We start from the raw sequence: 23,151 nt of genomic DNA, 5'->3' as shown, positions 1-23,151 counted from the left end.
AATCTATAGTATGATTAAATGGACAGGAAGTATACACTGTAGTCAGTGCTTTTATTGCTGAAGCAAATTTTAGTTTATAATCCCAGAGGAATTGTCAGTTGACAAAAGTGGGTCACAGAAAAGCATATTTGGTAGGAGGACACAGGCTGTGGTTAAAAACAGGTCACATATCATCCACAAGGCAGAATTCACAATCATTGAGGAAACTGATGAAAGCCACCTTCTAAGGCCAGTACCTCTTTTGGGAATGGAAGAGACTCAGGAGATAAATGTTTATAACCTGTTATACTCAGAGATTACAGTCACCAAGTCATCAACCAAAACAAGACTAGGAGCTTGCTAAACACAAATACGTGATATAATACCTCTTCACACAACCTGTCACACACCCCTCTTTCCCAATTCAAAGGAAATGATAGAATCATTATTCTTAGCAGAGAACAAATTGTTTAATGATGCTAGGATAACAGGTTAATTATATGAGAAAAATTAAGATTGAACTGTAATTCACAGTCTATATCAAAATTAATTCTACCCAGATTAAAGAGTTAAATGCATACACTAAACCATGAGAATACTTAAAGAAAGTATCGGTGATTATTTTTTAGAACCTGTCTAGACATGACAGCAATACCAAAAAACTATAAAGATTAACAGATGACAAGATTTAAAAGCTGACATTTCTGTACAGCAAAACACAACTAACAAAGCTAATTAACAACAAATTGAGGGAAAAAACCTTTCCGCCTAAATGGCAAAAGATTAATACACTTCATCACATAAAAAGCTCTCACAGATCACCACCAATCCTCTCCTTCCCACATTTCCCCTTCTCAGCAAATGGCAACTGCCTTACCAGCTCCTCAGGTCAGAAACCCTGGATCTTCTTTAGCTCCTCTTTCCCTCACACTTCGCATCCGATCCATCAGCAAATCTATTGGTTCTATGTTATATATCCAGAATCACCTGTTACTACCTGTATCACACCTGCAGGGTCTCTCATCTGATATATTGCAAGAGGCTCCTAACTGGTCTTCCAGAGCCCATCAATGTCCCTCAGAGTCTAGTCTCTACTTACCAACACCAATGTTCTTTCAAAACGTTGGGTCAGGTCATATCACTTCACTATTCAAACGCTCTAATGGCTCCCCAACTCACTCAGAATGAAATCCAAATTCCTCACTCTGGCTCCAAGGCCCTACGTGGCCTGAAACCCCACATCCACCCCATTCCTTGCTACCTCTGAAACTCACCTCCTAACTCTCTCCCGCACTCAACAAACTATGATCACATCACAAGTCAAACACAGTCCTGCCTTAGGCCCTTTGCACTCTTTGTTCCCGCCGCTATAATGCTTTCCCCAATATCAGCAGAGTTTGTGCCTTTATCTTCTTCATGTCTCCCCTTAAATACCAGTGGTATCATGAGGCCTCCCCAAACCACCTTTATAAATAGCATCCCTGCCCACCATCATCTCTACCTGCCTTTCATGGCACTTCTTTACAGTCCTTATCCCTACTTGTCATACTACATATATATTTGTTTATTTTCTGCCTCACTATATTAGAATATAAACTCTTTAATCATAGGGATTTTGTCTGTGCTGTTCACCTAGAAAATTGTCTGGCCCTAACATATAAAAGGTGCTCAATTAATATTTGTTCCATAAAAGAAGAAATGGGATCAAAGCGTACACTCCAAAAGAAAATGGGCAAAGAATATTCACAGGTAATTCCCAAAACAAGAACTTTTAAATGGTTAATAAACATGAAAATATGTTCAACTAATCTAGCAATAAAAAAGCAATTAGGGACTTCCTGGTGGCACTGTGGTTAAGAATCTGCCTGCCAATGCAGGGGACATGGGTTTGAGCCCTGGTCTGGGAAGATCCCCCATGCCATGGAGCAACTAAGCCCGTGCTCCACAACTACTGAGCCTGTACTCTAGAACCCGCGAGCCACAACTACTGAGCCCACACATCACAACTACTGAAGCCCACGTGCCTAGAGCCCATGCTCCGCAACAAGAGAAGTCTCCACGATGAGAAGCCCGCACACTGCAACAGAGAGTAGCCCTGGCTTGCTGCAACTAGAGAAAGCCCACATGCAGCAACGAAGACCCAACGCAGCCAAAAAAAAAAAAAAGCCATTAATTTAAACAAAAATATGATCTACCAAATTGATAAACTTCAAAAAAATTATCCAGTGTTAGAGTTCAGGGATAAGAGCACTTATATATACAACGAGAGAGCATAAACTTTTCTGAAGAGTAATTTGGAAATATGTATAAAAAGCATTCAAGATCACATATCCTTGATCCAGCAATTTCACTTCTAGCAATTTATCCTAAGCAAATAATTTGGCATACAAAAATTTATTAGTGCTATGAACAGTAACATTCACCACAGAATTGTTTGTGATAACTTTGGAAACTAAGGAACATGCTCTGATGGAATCCAGAGGGCTCCCAAAAATAATCAATGACAAAATAACCTGAATGAGGATCCTGGGTTAGAAATATATCATAGGTCCAGGGAGACAAGGGCAAGCACGCGTGCACACGCACACACACGCACGCACACGCACACACACACACCCAACAGTAATTGAACGAGCCTAGAACAGTGGAGGCAAGTAGGTGAAGAAGGCTTCAACTAGCACCAGCATTGGGGTTCTCTGTTCTTACGAATGAATTGTCTAGGACATAATTCTCACAGAAATCAGTCCAGCTTAACAGTGAGGGGAGAAACAGACAGTATAGATCACTCAGAATCCTAGAACTACATGACAGGCTGGATTTTGAATATGTTAAAGAAATAGTCAAAGTTCCAAGGAAGTGTTATCAAGCAATTTATTTAAAAAGAAAAGGTGTTAACGTTAAAACAACTCAACCTCTGATTCAGCCTCTCTGATGAGAGCAGACAGGCTGACCTACAAAGTGTTTCCTAGGAAGGACAAGAGCTTTCATTTTACAAATGACATTTAATGTTATTAAATTTTTCATTCCCCTTTATCTAAAGCACTCACTAGTACCCAGAGATACCACTCTTATTTATATCTTGCCAGGGCACCTTAACGCTTGCCAATGTCAGATGCTGACAGTTTGTTTGTGAATTATAATAATGAAGCCTCTAATCCATTTCTCCTTACTATCCGTCATCCACCAAGCACTGAAGGCTCACTGCTGCCTGGGCTCCCGGCCTATCCCTGGGAAGGGGGGATTTTTGGATGCTTCAGCCACCTCGCTGGGACTCAGAAGCGAGTCACAGTTGCTGCATGGCTGGCCCTGATCTAGTTGGCCCCACTCTCTTAGCTGAGCTTTTCCTTATTCCTGAGACCAAATGCCACTCATGATTCAAATCCTGGGTACCTGACATGTTCTCTTTCTTGGCAAACTGATCAGATGCCTGGTACCTCAAATACTGTAGCCTGCTTTTGCCAGGGTCCCATAGAAAGTAGAGACCGGCCTATTACCTGCTTACACTGATCAAAGGGTCATGATCTACCTGAATTTCTGATCACAACCTGCACAACCTCTAGAGTGTCCTGTCTTGCTTTACTCACTGGTCAGAACCTGCACCTACTCCAGTGGGTCTCTCCTCATGCTGACTGCACACAAAGCCATTTGCTGCTTACGCTCTGGATACCATATGCACTGGGTTGAATAGTGACCCCCCAATATTCCTGTCCACCTGGAACCTGTGAATGCATCCTTATTTGAAAATAGGGGCTTCTGCAGAAGTAATCAAGTTAAGATGAGATCATATTGGGTTAGGCTGGGCCCTAAATTCAATATGACTGGTGTTCTTATAAGAAGGGGGAAATTTAGACACAGAGACACAAACACACAGGAGAGAACACCACATGAAAACAGAGGCAGAGACTGGAGTGATGCATCTATAATCCAAGGAATGCCAAGGATTTCAGGCAAACACAAGAAGCCAGAAAGAGGCAAAGGAGTCTCCCTTAGAGCCTTCAGAGACCATGGCCCTGCTAACACCTTGATTTTAGACTAGCCTCCAGAACTGTGAGAGAATAAATATCTGTTGTTTTAAGCCACCATCTTGTAGTACTTTGTGATAACAACCCTAGGAAACTAATATACCAACTATAAGGGTTTAACTTACTTGCATTACCTCTCTCCTATCATCACCGGCCCACCCCGAGGATAAATCTGGTTCCAGGTTCTAGACCTTTCTGGTCTGCTCCAACACACAGATAACAGGTCCATAACCAGAACTATGTAATAAAATAAATGTTATGCCTTTAAATTCAAAAACTACCATCCAAAACAAAAGCATTCTTAACTAAAAGTAGCAGAATTCTATAGAAATCAGATGTAAAAATGAATTTTCAGACCAAAGCACTGAATGACAAGAGCTCCACGAGGCTGATTCCAAGTTCCTCTTTGCCTCTTATTTATCACCCCTTTTATCATCCCAACTTGAATTCACGAAGTATCTTTTAATAGATCCCCTGTGCTGTGCTGTAAGTTAGCATCATAGAAGCAATCCTATCCAGAGAGAGGCAGGGAGGTTAAGTAAATGAGAAGTGTGGTGCTTGGCACACTGGAAACAGGCAGAGACTGGAGTCATACATTATGTTTGAATCCTAGTCTGCCTTTCATTCGCTCCTTGAGCTTGTACAAGTTATGTCATCTTTCTGACCCTGTTTCCTAAGAGTAGGCTCTGGAGACAAATTGCCTAGATCCAAATCCAGGGTCTACCACTTACTAGCTGTGTGGATGAGCTATTTAACCTTGCCGTGCCTCAGTTTCCTCATCTGTAAAAAGAAGTATAATAACAGTATCAACTCCATAAATTGCTGCTAGCACTCAATGATTTAATACATATAAAGCACTTAGCACACGCACAGAGTAAGAACTCAATACCGTCTAGTTTCTACTATTGCTGCTGCCTCCACTACTATTACTATTACTACTACTACTATTACTACTGTTACTGTGAAACAAGTATAGTAATGCCACTTACAGGATTATAAAAGGAATGGAAGAGAATGTATGTGAAAGCACTTGGACCAATGCCTTGCACATAAGAGACAATAAATGTTTGTTCAATTTGAAATAAATAGGAGGGGAAGATAGGGCTACTCAAAAAGGTAGCAGAGCAAAGATGGCATGTTGGCAAAGCCATGCATGCCAGAGTGCTAAATATTCAGTATAGTAAGAAAGGCTAGAGTCATTCTGAGGATGCACATGCCCTCTCAATAGAGCTTTGCCCCACTGCAGCTGCCTCAGGATCTCAGCATTGCCTGGTAAGAACACATCAACTAGTCATGTCCTGCTCACATCACCTCCTGAAACATACCCGCCCACTTTCTCCATTTGAACAGAACAGCTCTATAGAGTACTATCGACAAACAAAGCATGAGGCCTGTGCCCCATCACCAAGACCTGACATTCTCAGCATCATTCTCTACACTGAAGTACTAGCAGAAATAAAGTCCAGAGCTGAGTTCTGCTGCCAGGCTTACCCCAACCTCTTATTTGTACACAGTACTTAAAAACACACAAAGCACTTATACATATATTTTATCCTGTGCAGTAGGCAGGGATTACTAACTACATTACACAGATGAGGAAACTGTCTCAGCCAGGGAAATCAAATACCTGTTCAACGTTGTAAGGCACTGGTTCTCAACTGGAGGTGATTTTAGTCCCCCAGGGGACATCTGGCAGTGTCTGGAGACATTTCTGATAGTCATAATTTGGGGGCTGCTACTGGCATCTAGTGGGTAGAGGCCAGGGATGCTGCTAAACATCGCACAATACACGGTCCCCCACAACAAAGAATTATCTAGTCCAAACTGTCAATGGCGCCAAAGTTGAGAAACACTGTTATAGAGCAATAAAGGGGTAGAGACAGGACTAGAAGAGAGATACAATACTTTTTCTATTGTACCACACTGGAAGTTCTAAGGATACCTAGAAATAGACAGGGAGAAAGGCTCCTTATTTAAATACTGAAAGTATATATCTAAGGATCAAATAGAAAAGGCCTTGAGAGGAACAATTCTGCTGGGGAAGAGCATCTTCACAAAAGGCCCTGTGTTAACCAGGCCTGTGCCCCTTAACCCTGGTTTCTGCTCAATCTTTGGAGAATTCTTGTTTATTTAAGGGCTGATTACCTTGCAAATGAGATTAAGAAACAGGTAATAGAGGGAGAAACCAAGTGGGAGGAGGAAAAAAGATCTGTGTGCTAATAAGTGAGATAATCCTGGGAATACTAATGGGCTTGAAATTGTTTGTTTTTTCATACAGTACTAAGAAAGGCAGGTGATCAACCTCTCCAACACATAATAATAGTACTGCAGTCAACCCTATAATTGTAAAGTATTATCTCATAAAGAGATAACTTGCTCATTTTCTTTAAAATTATAAATTATACTTGTTAGAAAGCAATTTTACTTTCAAGCTACTCAACTTTCATTTACTAAATTAGTTATATTTCCTTAATATTTGGGTACCCAGAACTGGAATACAGTCACGCTTGTCTTTGAATGCAATGACAGCAGATGAATATGCAACATTAATAAGATTAATACTCAGTCTTTTAGTAACCATACTGGAAACTGCAGTTTAGCATTTTGCTTAAAATAGTCAACAAACACTAAAGATAAACAAAGTCTGCCTCTTAAACAAGACTTACATACAGTGTGTCAAATATTGCTGGGTTTTTCAATCAAACCAAGAACTGAGGGAAGTGTTATTCCCAAGTGAGGAATTTTAGAACATTCTAGGCAAAGATACATACTGCATGCAAGTGATACGACACCTTAATTAGATTCAACCAGCAGACTGTATTACACTGTGACTCGGAACAATAGTTCTGAGCCAAGATTACAATAAATTTCAAAATCTATAATGTGTGAAATTAAATTCCATAATAATGCATAAAAGTCCTAATCTGAATCAATTTTCAACTTGCAAATACACGAAAAACTAAAAAAAAAATGAAATTCAGAGTAGGAGAAACAAAGAATATACAGTATTAGTAAATAATATTAATTAGGAAGGCTAAATCTCTATTGAACAAGAATTAGACATTTTCTACCATACTCATTGTACCAAAGAAACATCTGATTTACCAAAAATATCAAAACTTGGATCTAATATCTACTATTAGGATGTAACAATTCTATATTATCTTGGGATAAGTCCCCTCCCCCAAAGGATTCATCCAGGATCCACTAGTGTACTCAAATAAATAAATAAAAGTAGAGAACACTGAAGTTTGTATGTTGGTACACTCACCTCGTATTGGTGAAACAGTACATTAATAATTATGAGCATCAGGAATTCCCTGGAGGTCCAGTGGTTAGGACTCAGCACTTTCACTGCCATGGGCCCAGGTCTGATCCCTGGTTGGGGACCTAAGATCCCACAAGCCACGCAGCGCGGCCCCCCCAAAAATTATATACATGTATACTTATATATATTTATAATATATATTATATATTTTATATATATAATAATAATAATTAGGAGCATTAATTCCATGGCTGCCATATGAATGTGAACTTGCAGTAATAGCAAATGAAGGCAAATAAATAGCATAGAAGTTTGGGTCCAGATAGGTTAAAAAAAAAAAAAGCAAGCTTAGAGTTAAGTCAGTAAATGAGGAATACCACAGATATAGTGTAGCTTAATTTCAATAAGGTATTAACAGTCACTTATTTTATCTTTGTGGATAAACCCACAAAATCTTGGTTAAGCGTATCTGATACAGGCTAAAAACCGAGAACACTTAGGGGTGGTCTAGATCTATTCAGTTGTTTTTTTTTTTTAATTTTTAAAAAATATCTATCTATCTATCTGTCTGTCTGTCTATCTATCTTTGGCTGCACTGGGTCTTCGTTGCTGCACGTGGGCTTTCTCTAGTTGCAGCAAGCAGGTGCTACTCTTCGTTGCGGTCTGCGGGCTTCTCATTGCAGTGGCTTCTCTTGTTCCAGAGCACAGGCTCTAGGCGCATGGGCTTCAGTAGTTGTGGCACATGGGCTCAGGAGTTGTGGTTCGTGGGCTCTAGAGCGCAGGCTCAGTAGTTGTGGCACACAGGCTTTGTTGCTCTGCAGCATGTGGATCTTCCCGGCCCAGGGCTCAAACCTGTGTTGCCTACATTGGCAGGCAGATGCTTAACCACTGCACCACCAGGGAAGACCTCTATTCAGTTTTTTAATCAACAACTTGGATTAGAGATATTTAAAAAATGTACAAAATGTCACAATCCTGGCAAGGACAGCTGATATTACATGAGATCAGAATCAAGATTCAAAATATCAACAGAGGAGAATACTAGGCTGAAACAAACAAGGAAAACTGAATGTGAATAAATAGAAGTCAGAGAACTTATAGCTATTCAAAGATGGACTGGACCTTGGAAATAATTGACTACGGCAGTGCTTTAACACTACTGATAAAGAAAATGAGGACAAGTTGCTCTACCAGGGGTGACACCTAAATTGAGTAGAAAAACTGATGCACAATACCTAATATGAATTAGGAGAACTGGTAAATATAGTCCTGGTAAATCTGAAAAGTTGGGATGTCTGGGAACATTCCCAAGTTAATGGACACAAAAAGAAGCTTGGGATGGGGATCACTTTCTGCTCTGGGAGTCTACGATTCTCTTGAGACTAGCAACTACAGAGATAAGAAACAATATCTCATGGTGGTATGAGAACGGGCTCTGAGCTTGACTAGCTGAGTTCAAATCCCAGCTATGCCACTTACTAGCTATAAGACCCTGAGTAAGTTATGTAAGGTCTCTGCCCCTTAGTTTCCTCATCCATAAGAGGGGGACAATAATAGCAACTACCTCACTCAGAGCAGAGTCTGGCAAATAAGAAAAACTCAGGAATGTTTAGTATTACTTTTGTAATAGAATAAGAATAAGCAACCATGTGCAAGGGTCACAAAAATTTGAAAAACACATACTTCAGAATGCTCTATCTCCCCGGAGGAAAACAAAAGGAACTGGGGGAGAAAAGCAAAAAATTTCAACAACAAAAAAAGACTGATGTAGATGCTCTAGGCAGAGGAGACTTCAGCACAACCCAAATAAGCATAGAACTCTACTTCTGTATATCTAGAGATAGAGACTCAGACCTGGCCTGCTGAAGGCACCTCCCCCACTTTCCACATCAGCTTTAGAGATTGAAGATTCACACAAAACTTTATTATTCTACTTTTTAAAAAATTATTACTAGCAAACCAAATTTAACAGCATATTAAAAGATTTATACACCATGACCAAGTAGGATTTATTCTTGAAATGCAAGTTTGGTTCAACATACACAAATCAATATATGTGATAGACCACATTTACAGAATGAAGGTGAAAACCATGATCATGTCAGTTAATGCAGAAAAAACATTTGACAAAATTCAACACCGTTTCATGATAAAAATACTCAACAAACTAGGAATAGGAGGAAACTACCTCAACATAGTAAAAGCCATATATGAAAAATCCATAGCTAACATCATACTCAGTGGTGGAAGACTGAAGCTTTTTCTAAGATCAAGAACAAGACAAGAGGGCTCCCCTGGTGGCGCAGTGGTTGGGAGTCCGCCTGCCGATGCAGGGGACACAGGTTCGTGCCCTGGTCCGGGAGGATCCCACATGCCGCGAAGCGGCTGGGCCCGTGAGCCATGGCCGCTGAGCCTGCGCGTCCGGAGCCTGTGCTCCGCAACGGGAGAGGCCACAGCAGTAAGAGGCCCACGTACCGCAAAAAAAAAAAAAAAAAAAAAAAGATATTAACCAAACTTTCCTTGCATTTAGCACTCTAGAAAGGAGTAAATTAAGCTCCAGCACAGACTCTTAACTATTCACACATCTATAGAATTGTACATTATGCTACTTACTCAAGAGTGAGGTTTGGGAGGAATGATTTCTTGACAGAACAGCTAGTACTTTTCAATATGATAAAACAAAGATATGTCCCCACCCACCGAACCCCCCCTCCCTGCCTACCTACCCTTCTGTTTAACTTGCCCCTAATGCCTGGGTATGACTTGAAAGAACTGAATGCATGCCTTCCTGCCAAGTATTCTTCTTACATGTGGATTACATCATTTTAACATCACAAATCAAGAATTATAGCCCTGTATAATCATTGCTATAAAGGAGATATAATTATTCTACAATCAAAGTTTATAGTTAGTAAATCCACACCTCATTTTGTTTTACTAGGTATATATCCACAGGGTATATGGAAGGTAGACTGCTCAAAGTCAGACATCTTTATTGAGACTTTTGCATGATCAAGGCAAGTATTCAAAATTTTTCTTGGATAAAATTATTATAGTCATCCTTACAGATTATGAGATCTCACTTCCCAGTTCCCTGACCACCAGGGAACTCCCTATTACAGTCATCCTTTACAGTATAATGTTTTACTGCAATTCCCAAATACTCATCACCAAGAAATCAAGTATCCTTGGAAGACTCAATGTTCACAGAAGGATGTCAATTCCTGCACCAGTTATACTGACATTTGCTTTTGCTCTTATTCAGCTCAGCCATAACTTCAGTAAATTTCCAGGGAGAATAATCCCTAATTTACTGATATTCAATAACTTGGCTGAGAGGGGTTATATTAATTGAGAGACCATCTAAAGAATATGTAGAGTTGACCACTCATTATTCTTGATTGGGGGTCTTCAAAGGCATGTAAGAAGACACACTAGGGCATGGAAAGAATATATTAGGACTTTCATTTCTATCTAAAAAATAAGACAAAAATTAAACTTTATTAAAACTTAGTATATGGATTGGCAATGGCACCCTCACTAGTCCCTACATAAACTACAGAATGAAGTCATTCTTCCTTGACTGTGACAGTGACACATGACAGGTGACAGTGGCTCTACCTTGCACCACTCTGTGCCTATTGTGAACTACTGTGCCCAGTTAAATGGATTTACAGATCATAGTATCTGGTTTAACTAAACTAAATCTTCACAAAATAGCCAACTGGTTTTAAAAGATTCTTGCAAAGAAACCACAGATTAAACGTTGTTTGTTTGCTACAAGCACAAGCAAACAACAATAACAGAGCTGACACCTTTACTCTTAGTGTGAGGCCATCAGCCAAAACACAAGGTTAAAAAAAGACCTAGGGGCTTCCCTGGTGGCACAGTGGTTAAGAATCCGCCTGCCAGTGCAGGGGACACAGGTTCGAGCCCTGGTCCGGGAAGATCCCACATGCCGTGGAGCAACTAAGCCCGTGCTCCACAACTACTGAGCCTGCGAGCCACACCTACTGAGCCTGTGTGCCACAGCTACTGAAGCCTGTGTGCCGAGAGCCCATGCTCCGCAACAAGAGAAGCCACCGCAACTAGAGAAAGCCCGCGCACAGCAACAAAGACCCAACACAGCCAAAAATAAATAAATAAATTTATTAAAAAAAAAAAAGACCCAATAAGATCTAACAAGTGGTCTTGAAACCTGAAATTATCAAGACTATTTGAAATACACTTATGCACATTACTGCTAACAGTGAACCTCAAATCCAAGTACATATGGCTACATTGTAATCACAATTATAAGATTTTTAAAAACAAGGATCCAGAATATGAAAACAAATCTCTACAATTTTTTTAGTGATGTTTAAAGGCAAGAAACAACAGCAAAGCAAATTCCAAGTGAATCAAATATTTAAACGTAAAAAAAAATAAAATAAAAATGCTAGAAGGAAACATGGGAATTTTAAAAATAATCTATGTAGGAAATCCTTTCCAAATATGACAATGAAAGACTGATAAATTTGACCAAAAAAAATAAAACAATTCCTGCATAGCCAAAAAAAATCTTAAACATAGAAAAAGGTGACATACTATATTGATGGGATTATGGAGAAATAGGCATTTTCATGCTACTGCTGGTAGTTGTATAAATTGATAGAACTTTGCTGGGAAGCAATTTGGCAATATCTAATAAAATTACTAATTTACATACCCTTTGACCCAGACCTCTTCCAGGAATTTTCTTACAGATATATTCACAATGTACAAAATGACCACTTAGAAACTACTTAAATACCAATTAACCTAGGACTGGTTAAATAAATTAAGGTACATATATACACTGCAATTCTGTGAAGTGAATTCTATGAAAAGGTTCTGAACTGGGTATGAAATGGTGTGATTTCCAAGACACACTGTTAGGAGAAGAAGACAAGATACAGAACAGTGTTCGTGGTATGCTACCATTTGTATGAAAAATCTGGGAAGAAATAAAATATAAGATTCCTTATATATTATAAACTAATCTGAAAAAAAAGTACATAAAAATCTGATATACACTTTGTCACTGGGTAAATAAACAAACTTATGCCAAGAAATTTGAAAAATTCGACAAAATAGACATATTCTTTATGTTCAAAACTGATCTCCTTATCATCCCTGCCCTACCAGGAGTCTTCTCCATCTCAGTTGATGGCAGCTCCAACTTTCCAGTTGCTCAGGTTACTCCCCTCATCCCATCCATCAGCAAATTATGTTAGCTATACCTTCAAAACACAACAGATGAGTCTAAACATATATCCTGACTATGTGGTGGCTACATGAATCTATATGTGTGTTAAAATTCATAGACCTGTTACACACGAAAAATTATTTTACTCTATGTTAATTTTAAAATACATTTTTTTAAAAAAGACACCCAGAGGGACTTCCCTGGTGGTCCAGTGGTTAAGACTCCGTGCTTCTACTGCAAGGGGCAAGGGTTTGATCCCTGGTTGGGGAACTAAGATCCCACATGCCACGCAGCACAGCCAAAAAAAAAAACAGATACCCAGAATCCAACCACTTCTCACTACCTCAATGACCACCATCTCTTATCTGAAAATTACTACAATATACAATATCCTCCTCACCAGTCTCCATGGTTCTCCTCTTGGCTCCTTGTAGCCTATTTCCTTCCACACAGTAGCCACTGTGGTCCTGATAAAATCTAAACCAGACCATGTCTCTCTTCTGCTCAAAACCCTCTAGTGGGGGCTTTTCCCCAGGTTCGAGCCCTGGTCCGGGAAGATCCCACATGCCACAGAGCAACTAAGCCCGTGCACCAGCTACTGAGCCTGCACTCTAGAGCCCGCGAGCCACAACTACTGAAGCCCGGGTGCCACAACTACTGAAGCCTGCGCACCTAGAGCCCGTGCTCCACAGCAAAAGAAGCCACTGCAATGAGAAGCCCGTGCACTGCAATGAAGAGTAGCCCCCGCTCGCTGCAACCAGAGAAAGCCCGCGCACAGCAACAAAAGACCCAATGAAGCCAAAAATAAATAAATTAAATAAATAAATTTATTTAAAAAAAAAAACCTCTAGTGGCTCCCCATTTCATTTGGAGAAAAAGCCAAAATCCTTATGACAGCTACGGAGCCCAAGGCAGTTGGAGCTCCTGTCCCCTGAGACTTCATTTCCTACGGCTCTCCTCATTTACTCCACTCCAGTGGCACTAGCCCTCTGCCCTCCCTTGACTACACCAGGCATGCTTCTACCTACTAGCCTTTGCTCTGCTTCCTCTGCCTGAAACATTCTCTCCCTTGATAGCCTCTTGACTAACACTCTCACCTCCTTCAAGTCTTGCACAAATCTCACCTCTGACCACCTTATTTAATATTTAATAATGCAACCAGCCCTTCTCTTCCCTCCACACCCCTCCCCATCTGTTCTCCTGATTCCTCTTTACCCTGCCCAATTTTTTCTTTTTTCTAAAGCAAGTATCATCTTTTAATATAATTTATTTATTATGCTTATTATCTTTTTCTACCACCACCACTATTTTTTCCCTACCACTACAATATAAACTCCATGAGGGCAGGGACCTTCCATCTGTTTTATTCACTGATATATCCCAAGCATCTAGAAAAGTGCCTGGCACAGATTAGGTGTTCAGTAACTAGACTGAACTTAAGACTTAAGATTTAAGAATTCATCCTAAGATGAGTAAGCAGTGAGGGCACTGAGATAATGGGAGGCCAGTTCACCTAGGATAACACCTACAGCCCACAGGGTGAACTCTGGCTTATAGTACTTGAGTGAAACAGGAAAGAAGCCACTGGAGAGCTTCCAATAAAGGGATGTGACCTGACTTACTATTTTTAAATCTTCCCATAAAGAAGTCACTGGTGGAGATGGACTTTCAAGCACATTCCATAACACCCCAAAATTCCAACCTTATATTGCCCCCCCCACACACAAGAAAAGAAACAGTAAAAGGAAGAATACTCCCAATCAACTTTATGTAGCTAGTAAAATCTTGAAACCAACAACAAACAAAATAGTTCTAGAAAGGAAAACTACATATTAATCTCTGAACAAATTTTAAGTCCTGAACAAAATACTGGCAAACCAAATTTAGAAACGTATGTCAATAATAATAGCTAGGACTTCCCGGGTGGTCCAGCGGTTAAGACTCCACCCTCCTAATGCAGGGGGCCTGGTCAGGGAACTAGATCCCACATGCCGCAACTAAAAGAGCCCACATGCTGCAACTAAAGATCCTGCATGCCGCAAAGAAGATCCTGCACGCTGCAAAGAAGATTACGCATGCGGCAACAAAGATCCTGCGTGCCGCAGCTAAGACCCAGCGCAGCCAAATAAATAAATAAATATTTTTTTAAAAAAAGATTGTTGGGCCTTTCATTAAAAATAATAATAGCTAACATTTATTGAGCACTACGATAAATGAACTAACTCATTTAATCCTAACAACACTACGTTATGACTACTATCACCCATTTTACAGATGAAGAAGCTGACACACATTATGACTACCACCCATTTTACAGATGAAGAAGCTGACACACAGAGAAGCTAAGTAATTTGCCAAAGTCCACAGATAGAAAGTAGAGATCCTGGATTTTAAAAATACCAATGAGATTCTGATTTAACTGCTCCAGGAGTTGGACCCTATATTTTTTAAAGCACCCCAAGAGATGCTGGTATGCTGCCGGGGTTGTGAACCACTGCGCTAAGTCCATCAGCTAAGGCTTCCCCCGCCCTGAGAGAGATTACCTGGACATAGCCAGGGCAAGAGATGTTTTAGTGAGGATTTAAATATGAAACAAGAAGCAGAGAGGAGAAAACATGATTGGTAAGATCCTTTGCAACAAGGAAATTCTATGATCATGTGTCCCCACACCGTCTTTCTAGAATTCTAGAAGGTATAAGACTTCATGCTATAACACCAAACAGATCCAATTCTACTTCATCTTTGGAGAACCTTGTCAGTCAGTTTATTCTCTGGCATGCAGTACCCCCAGCAGAAAAAGAATATGGGAAAACATACTAGTAGCTTGTAATACTAAAGTTATTTTCAGACCAAAAAACAGAGCTCTACTTTATAGAAAGAGCAGCAAAAAGAGGGAATAACTCAAGAGGTCAACCTAATGTTTTTAGAAAGTGTAACTGGAAAATTGTTACTGAGCTGCCCAAAGACCAAGCTTCCTTCCCACTCCACATCTGTTAACTAAAGCTGAAACTACAAAGCAATCCTAACACTACCCTCCCTGTATCCTGTTGTTGACATGGGGAATGTGGCTCTGTGAGGTCAGGAACTGCTGTCACAGGCAGGAAACAGAGCCAAGGCAACAACTGCTACCCTGCAAAGTTTAGGGGAGGGTTTGTGAGAAGAGATGGGAGGAAATACGGGCTGTCTTGGCTACCCCAGCAGGCTCCAGGAGGTTGGCCTCCAGCCCACTACTGCCCCATCCATCTCCCCCCACCAAGGAGAAGCACAAGCACTCACGGTTCCCCAAAACAGTGGCAACAGCTACTGCTAACATGACTTCTCTTTGATCCTGTAGAATCAGAGCTCCTCAGCCTTCAAGAAATTGGAACTACTGCAATTCCATCACTTCCCAAAACTACTCTTGCAGTTTTGGCACTGATTTTAAAGCTTTTTCCAGGGTGGGATACAGGAAAAACTATTAAGTCAAATAAATAAAATAACTGCAGATTGAACTCAGTGCCCTCAGACTTGGTTGTTCAGTAGGGTAGCCAAAGAGCCAACTGGTTCTACCACTTTCAATTCTGTGTGCTACTTTCCAGAAATGAGAGCTGATGTAGGTAGTCTCCCTACCTAAAGGGTGTTAGAGACCTAATGGTCCAGCCACATAAAACTTCTGACCATTTCTTCCCACGTTTCTCCCATCTTACGCCTTGGCTGATACTGCCTACCAGGTATGCTCTCTCCCACAACCCTTTCTGAAGTGCTTCTAACCTTCTTTTAAAGCCCAGCTCAAACCTCACTTACTATAAGATGTTCTCCTAAATCCCACACCCACTCCTGTATTAACTTCATTTAAGATCTGTTATAAAATGGCACCCCTCACCCTTTCCCCTTTTTAGATAGCCTTGTATCTGTCTCCAACAAGAAATCTAGCAGACAATGATGAAGTTTCATAGATCTTTGTTCACGTCTTTCAGTATCTCATACAAAGAAGACCTTTAGGAAATATTTGTTAAACAGAACGGAATTCAAGCCACATTCAGAGAAGTTGCTCTGCTGGTCTGACTTTGGTTTGCTATGGACACAATATGGTGCTCTTCCTCTTTACATGTCTTCTTTTGTTAGCTTGCTTTGAATATTAACTCTTTAAAAAGAGTTTTACTATTTTCCTTCCTATATATGATTTTTGAGTTTTTTTAATTGAATATAGTTTACATAACATAAAATTCACCCTTTTAAAGTGTACAGTTCAGTGGTTCTTAGTATATTCACAAAGTTGTGTAATTTTTACCACTATTTAATTCCAGAATGTTTTCATCAACCCAAAAAGAAACCCTGCACCCGTTAGCAGTCACTCCCCACTGCCACTCCACCCCTCCCCCGCCAGCCCCATAACCACAAATCTACTTTCTATCTCTGACATATATGACTTTAACAAAGCTTACAGTACTCTTAACTGTGCTTTTATTATAACTTAAAGCCAAATTTTACCTTCAAAAAGAAACAGTTTCTCTTATTTTAACATAACTATAAACAAAAATGTGATTTAACACAGCAACTTACTAAGGCATCATTTCAGGAGACAAAACAAAAACTCTTACCAGAAAAATCAGCTTACATGTCTACTACTGTTTTTGTTTTGTTAAGCTTCTTACTGAAGTATAATGTTCATATAGAAAAGTACACCTATCATAAGGTACACTTTGATAAGTTTTCAAAAACTGAGTACAAGTATAACCATCATCCAGATCAAAAACCAAACAGAAGCCCCACCATGTCTCTCTTTCAGTCACTAACCACCTCCAAGAGTAACCACTATCCTGACTTCTAGCAGCATACATTACTTCTGCTTATTCTTGTACTTTTATAAATAGAAGCATATAGTTTGCAACATAGAAAACTTCTACAACGAAATACTGTGCCTTGTAATACTCACCATAATCTTCTTGTACAAAGCCATGACATTATCATCATCGAATGGTAGAAAGCCACACATAAGTACATATAGGAGTATGCCCATGCTCCAAACATCTGCCTGAGAAGGAGAAAAAAATAATAATTAAAAAAAAAATTAGAACGCATTTCAAAATGGCACTACATGGAATCTTCACAGAGCTGGAAAAGAGCTCAGAAATCATCCAATTCAACCTGCTCCTTGTACAGTCTGAAGCCCAGAAAGGAAGGCTTGTCCAAAGTCACCCAGTCAATGGCAGGCCACCCAGGTAGGTCTCTTGACCAGTGACCAGTTCAGTTCAGAGTGACTAGTTCAGTGCACTCCCCTCTAATGCTTAATAGAAAATCATTTCTAGTTGGCTTGGATGGATTCAGCATGATAAGGAAGAAGATGAGATTAAGTCTCTGATTCTTTTTTAAATTTATTTAGGCTGCAGTGGGTCTTAGCTGCAGAATGCAGGATCTTTGCTGTGGCATGGGGGATTTTTTCTTTTTCGCTTTTTTTTTTTCAATTGCGGCATGCATGCGGGATCTAGTTCCCCGACCAGGGATCGAACCTGGGCCCCCTGCATTGGGAGTGCAGCGTCTTACCCACTGGACAACAGGGAAGTCCCTAGGTCTCTGATTCTGAAAGACAAAACTATAGTACTACTGAAGGTTTATTACATATGAGGATTATGTAAACATGCATGAGGATGTCAAAACAAGTCTTAAAATTTACTGCTGATAATCTGCAAATGTAACTAAGCTATACTGTAAAGTCCTCTCTATGTAGAGACACCTTAATAAAGTTCAACAATTGATTTTTCAAGGATCAAGAATAGAAATTAGCCTGCCAGCACAAATAGCCCTACAAATCTCAAAAGCCCAGAAAGGATACAGTAGAAACTAACACGATATTGTAAAGCAACTATACTCAAATAAAAATTTTTTTAAAGGGGGGGGAGGGGGCAAGAAAAAAAAGTCCCAGAAAGGAGCTTAGCCTTTACCTTAGGAAAATTTTAAGAGGTAAAAGGGCAGCATGTAGCATGTTTAAAGAAAAAAAAAGGTGGGGGGAAAGGACAGAGGGGAGAAATAGAGTTAAAATAACTTCAGCAGCATCACACATCTAGGTAGTACCTATACTAAATAACACAAATTTCACACCTAGTCCTGCCTACCAAATCGCATCAAATTATTAGGACTCAACTAGGAAGCCCCGAGTGAACAATTTACTTTCAAGCAAACACCAGATTTTTCTTCCAAGTTGCAGGAGGTCAGAAATTAACCATTTATGCCTGAAAGATATCAAATGCTTCATCTATAAATTGAGTCTTGACGGCATGGCACTCCTGACCAGGGTGTTATAGTCAAGGTAAAGAGACTACACAGGGAAGAGTGGGCTAACATGGCCTCATCAAATGCCATAAGAAGAGGTCAAAAGAGAGATTACATCTGAGGTTAAAGGAAAAGATGAAGAAAATAGTAGTAACATCCCCACAGAAATCTACAAAAGCCTGCTAGAGAGAAAAAAAAGCAGAAAAAGTATTCTTCAGTTAACGCATCAAAGCACCTTCACTTCACTGTTTTGAAATGGATATGAGAATAAATGAATCAACTAAAACCATAAACCAAAGAAAATACAAGTAAATCTATATGCTACCAACTGCCAAATAAGAAAAAAATAACTGGGGGGAAGAGGGGTTTGAAACCACTTCCTCTGAGAAATTACAAAATGAATTAGAGATGTTTACCATAGAACATTCCTTAAAGCATGATCTGGACCATGAGCAACAGAATAACCAAAAATACTTTTTTTAGAATGAAGATTGCTAAAGCCCCACCTCAGAAAACAAAACCAAAAACTCTAAACATGCACAGCCCTGAGCTCTGCATATTTTAACAAGTGCCCCCAGACAATTCCTTGGTACACTGTCCTTAAGAAACTGTCCTAGAAGGATAGAAAGTTGAACTAAAATGGATAAGAAAACAAGATCCTATAGGAAAATCTTGATGCATTCAAACCAGCAGGGCCTCATCACCAGACCTCTAGGAATCTTGTGAGCATCAGGCATATGATTACCACTCCTTCTGGGAGACTGAATGGAACAGTGAAAAGAGTAGAGGTGTGCAGTAAGGCCTCACTCAGTTCAAATCTTGACCCATAGTTGCCAGCTGTGACCCTGCAAAGGCACTTAATTTCTGAGCCTCAATTTCTTCATCTTCTTATGAAACAGAGTAACAGTATTCGCTCCAAAGGATTTTTGTGAAAGGATCTATCATGTGGAACCCTTGTGCACTGTTATGGGAATGTAAAATGTTGCTGCCACTACAGAAATGAGTATGGCAGTTCCTCAAAATATTAAAAATAGAATTACCATATGATCTAGCAATTCCACATTTGGGTGTATATCCAAAAGAATTGAAAGCAAGGTCTCAAAGAGATATTTGTTTCTATCAGCATTATTCACAATAACCAAAAGGTGGAAGCAATCCCAGTGTCTACCCATGGATGAATGGAAAAATAAAATGTGATATATACATGCAATGTATGTTATTCAAGCTTAAAATGGAACGAAATTCTGATACATGCTACACAACATGGATGAAGCTTGAAGATATTACACTATGTGAAATAAAGCAGTCACACACACACAAAAATATTGTATGATTCCACTATACAAGGTACCTAGAATAGTCAAACTCATAGAGACAGAAAGTAAAAGGGGGCTTCCCTGGTGGCACAGTGGTTAAGAATACGCCTGCCAATGCTGGGGACACAGGTTCGAGGCCTGGTCTGGGAAGATCCCGCATGCCGCGGAGCAACTAAGCCCGTGAGCCACAACTACTGAACCTGTGCTCTAGAGCCCGTGAGCCACAACTACTGAGCCCGTGTGCCACAACTACTGAAGCCCGTGCGCTAGAGCTCGTGCTCCGCAACAAGAGAAGCCACTGCAATGAGAAGCCCGTGCACTGCAACGAAGAGTAGCCCCCACTCAACGCAACTAGAGAAGGCCTGCTTGAAGCAACAAAGACCCAACGCAACCAAAAATAAGTAAATAAATAGATTCTTTAAAAAAAAAAATTCAAATTGAGGGACATTTTACAAAATAACTGGCTTCCTCAAAGATTTCAAGGTCATGAAGATAAAGAAAGCCTAAGGAACTCTTTCAGATTAAAGAAGACCAAAGAAACACAACAATGCGATGCATGATCCTGAATGGAATCCTGGACTAGAGGGAAAATATAGCTATAAAGGACCTTACTGGTACAATTAACACCATCTGAATATGAACTGTGGATTAAATAATTGTATCAGGGACTTCCCTGGTGGTCCAGTGGTTAAGAATCCACCTTCCAATGCAGGGGGCGCGAGTTCGATCCTTGGTCGGGGAACTAAGATCCCACATGCCACAGGGCAACTAAGCCCAAGCGCTCTAGAGTCCGTGCGCCGCAACTACTGAACCCGCCTACCCTGGAGCCCGCGCACTGCAACGAAGAGCCCACGCACCGCAACCAAGACCCAATGCAGCCAAATAAATAAATATTTAATAAATTGTATCAATGTTAAATTATCTGATTTCAATAACTAAAGTGTGGTTATAAAAGAGAGAGTCCTTTCTTTAGGAAATATATACATGGTATTTAATGATAAAGGGGTATGATGTCTCCAACTTACTCTCAGTTGGTTCAAAAAATAATACACATACATACAAACATAGAGAATGATAAAACAAATAGGGAAAAATGTAAACAATTATGAATTTGGCTAAATATATACAGAAGTTCCTCATTCCACATTTGTGACTATTCTGTAAGTTTGAGATTATATCCAAATAAAAGGTCACCAAAAACAAGTTAGTCCCCATCTTCTCATGTTACAAATTAAGTAAACCGGCATATCTCAAAGTTTCTCCCACATAACACCAGTTCCAAAAGATGCTCCACGTAAAAAGTGGATTCTGTAGGTGCATAAAATTGAGACTAGCTGCCGTCTGTGATGTTCTACTCTCAAAGGACACTGTACAGGGCTTCCCTGGTGGCGCAGTGGTTGAGAGTCCCCCTGCTGATGCAGGGGACACGGGTTCGTGCCCCGGTCCGGGAAGATCTCACATGCCGTGGAACAGCGGGGCCCATGAGCCATGGCTGCTGAGCCTGCGCGTCCGGAGCCTGTGCTCCGCAATGGCAGAGGCCACACCAGTGAGAGGCCCGCGTACCGCAAAAAAAAAAAAAAAAAAAGACACTGTACAGGAACATATTAAGATTTGGAGATGTCCTTAACTAAAGAAAACTGTTCAACCTAGCATTTCCAGATCTTCTGACAACTAAACCTTTTTAATTTTATGATACTAATATCAGCAAAACCAGTACTCCAGAGAGTGGAAGGGGCTGACTAGCTCGCCGTAGCCAGTGGTTAAGCAGGCAATGCCCAGGCCTTCTGAGCCTGGGCCTCTTACACGGGACTGCTGGCCTTGAATAGTTGGCTGTGAACAAAGTACACGTTTTCTCTGTGCTAACCAGCATCTCTGAAAACTGCGCCTATAATCCTGGCCTCATGTTCTACCTGGCTGGACTAATCAGTCTAAAACTATGGCACAGTTAAACACAAAAGCAACCACAACAAGCAACCACAACAACCAGAAATATGTCCTTGTTTCAGAAGTATACTGTGTATTATTATATTTACTGCAAGTTGTTCATTTCACTTATTACTTTATATATCTCACTCTCTGAATACACAGCTCTTTGATTAACAAGTTTATTTCTTACCTCATTTCACCCTCAACATACAATGCCTGACTCACTACAGGTCACCAATAAACGTATATTGGTTATATATTGAATTAATCAGTGAATAATTACCTCTGATCCCAGATATGATTTGCCTTGTATTAACTCAGGTGCTGCATAAGCAAGACTCCCACAGCATGTCTGCAGGTGATAGTCCTTGTTACCCTGCCAATAAGATAAAAATGAAACACTTATTAACTACAGCCCTTAAGAAAATTAAAACCCTGATAAACATTCTTCAGCACAAGCAGAGAGATGCTAGATGAAGAATTACCCCAAATAATAAAAATAAAAGACTTCTGCTGCCAACTCAATACTCTGCCTATGTGCATGCACGCACATGTGGCTTCCTCTTCCCCGATTTCCAATACCACGACAACCCGACACAAAAAAAATCCTTCTCCCCTTAGCTCAGTCAAGCCAGGTTCGTACTTCCTAGGCATCCATTAGCATAATAATCAGCTTAGCATACATCCAAGCACCCATGTCTTCCCACTCCCAAGTACTCAAGGAAAAAGGGTTATTTCTCTATGGGACCCTATCTCCAATATCAAATCTTTACAAATACAGAAGAGTTTCTTTTCCCCTAGAGGGAAGAGAGCAAATGCTACACAGAATAGTGCCTTGGGAGTCTGCTTTCTAGACTCGGTTATAACACAAATCACGACCTGAGCTTCCAGATTGTTCAAATGAGGAATCTGCTCAACCTCCTCGGGTCTCCCACAGAAATATGGAGACATAATGAAAATGATACCACTGCCCAACAGTTATACAGAGTTCCACAAATGGCAGATGACTTGTGAAATTGTGAGATTTCATTTACAACTGCTACACACACCCAGAAGTAAGCTCCTCAGCTTAGGAAAGCTGAGGCCACCCTCTCCCAGCCAACCCCTGCTTTTTGAGATGGTGTCTGTGTGGGTTGAATCTGTGGCAGCCATAAATAAAGGCTA

The 23,151-nt window shown here is 40.3% G+C and overlaps 1 protein-coding gene across 5 annotated transcripts in view; it reads right to left on the bottom strand.

Moving 5' to 3' along the window:
- The window catches only part of MELK (maternal embryonic leucine zipper kinase), a 78,572-nt gene that overhangs the window by 37,194 nt on the left and 18,227 nt on the right, over positions 1–23,151 (bottom strand). For all 5 annotated transcript variants that reach the window (XM_033431118.2, XM_033431116.2, XM_033431119.2 and 2 more), the window contains exons 7-8: positions 22,271–22,363; positions 17,412–17,510 (exon numbers count right to left, since the gene is read on the bottom strand). In XM_033431118.2, coding sequence (XP_033287009.1) covers positions 17,412–17,510; positions 22,271–22,363 — 192 coding nt within the window. The remainder of the gene's footprint in view (positions 1–17,411; positions 17,511–22,270; positions 22,364–23,151) is intronic.

This window comes from Orcinus orca, chromosome 6, assembly GCF_937001465.1.
Source record: "Orcinus orca chromosome 6, mOrcOrc1.1, whole genome shotgun sequence".
Classification (NCBI taxonomy): Eukaryota; Metazoa; Chordata; class Mammalia; order Artiodactyla; family Delphinidae; genus Orcinus; species Orcinus orca.
Note: the sequence above shows the minus strand (reverse complement) of the source record. Positions and strands in the feature narration are given on the sequence as shown.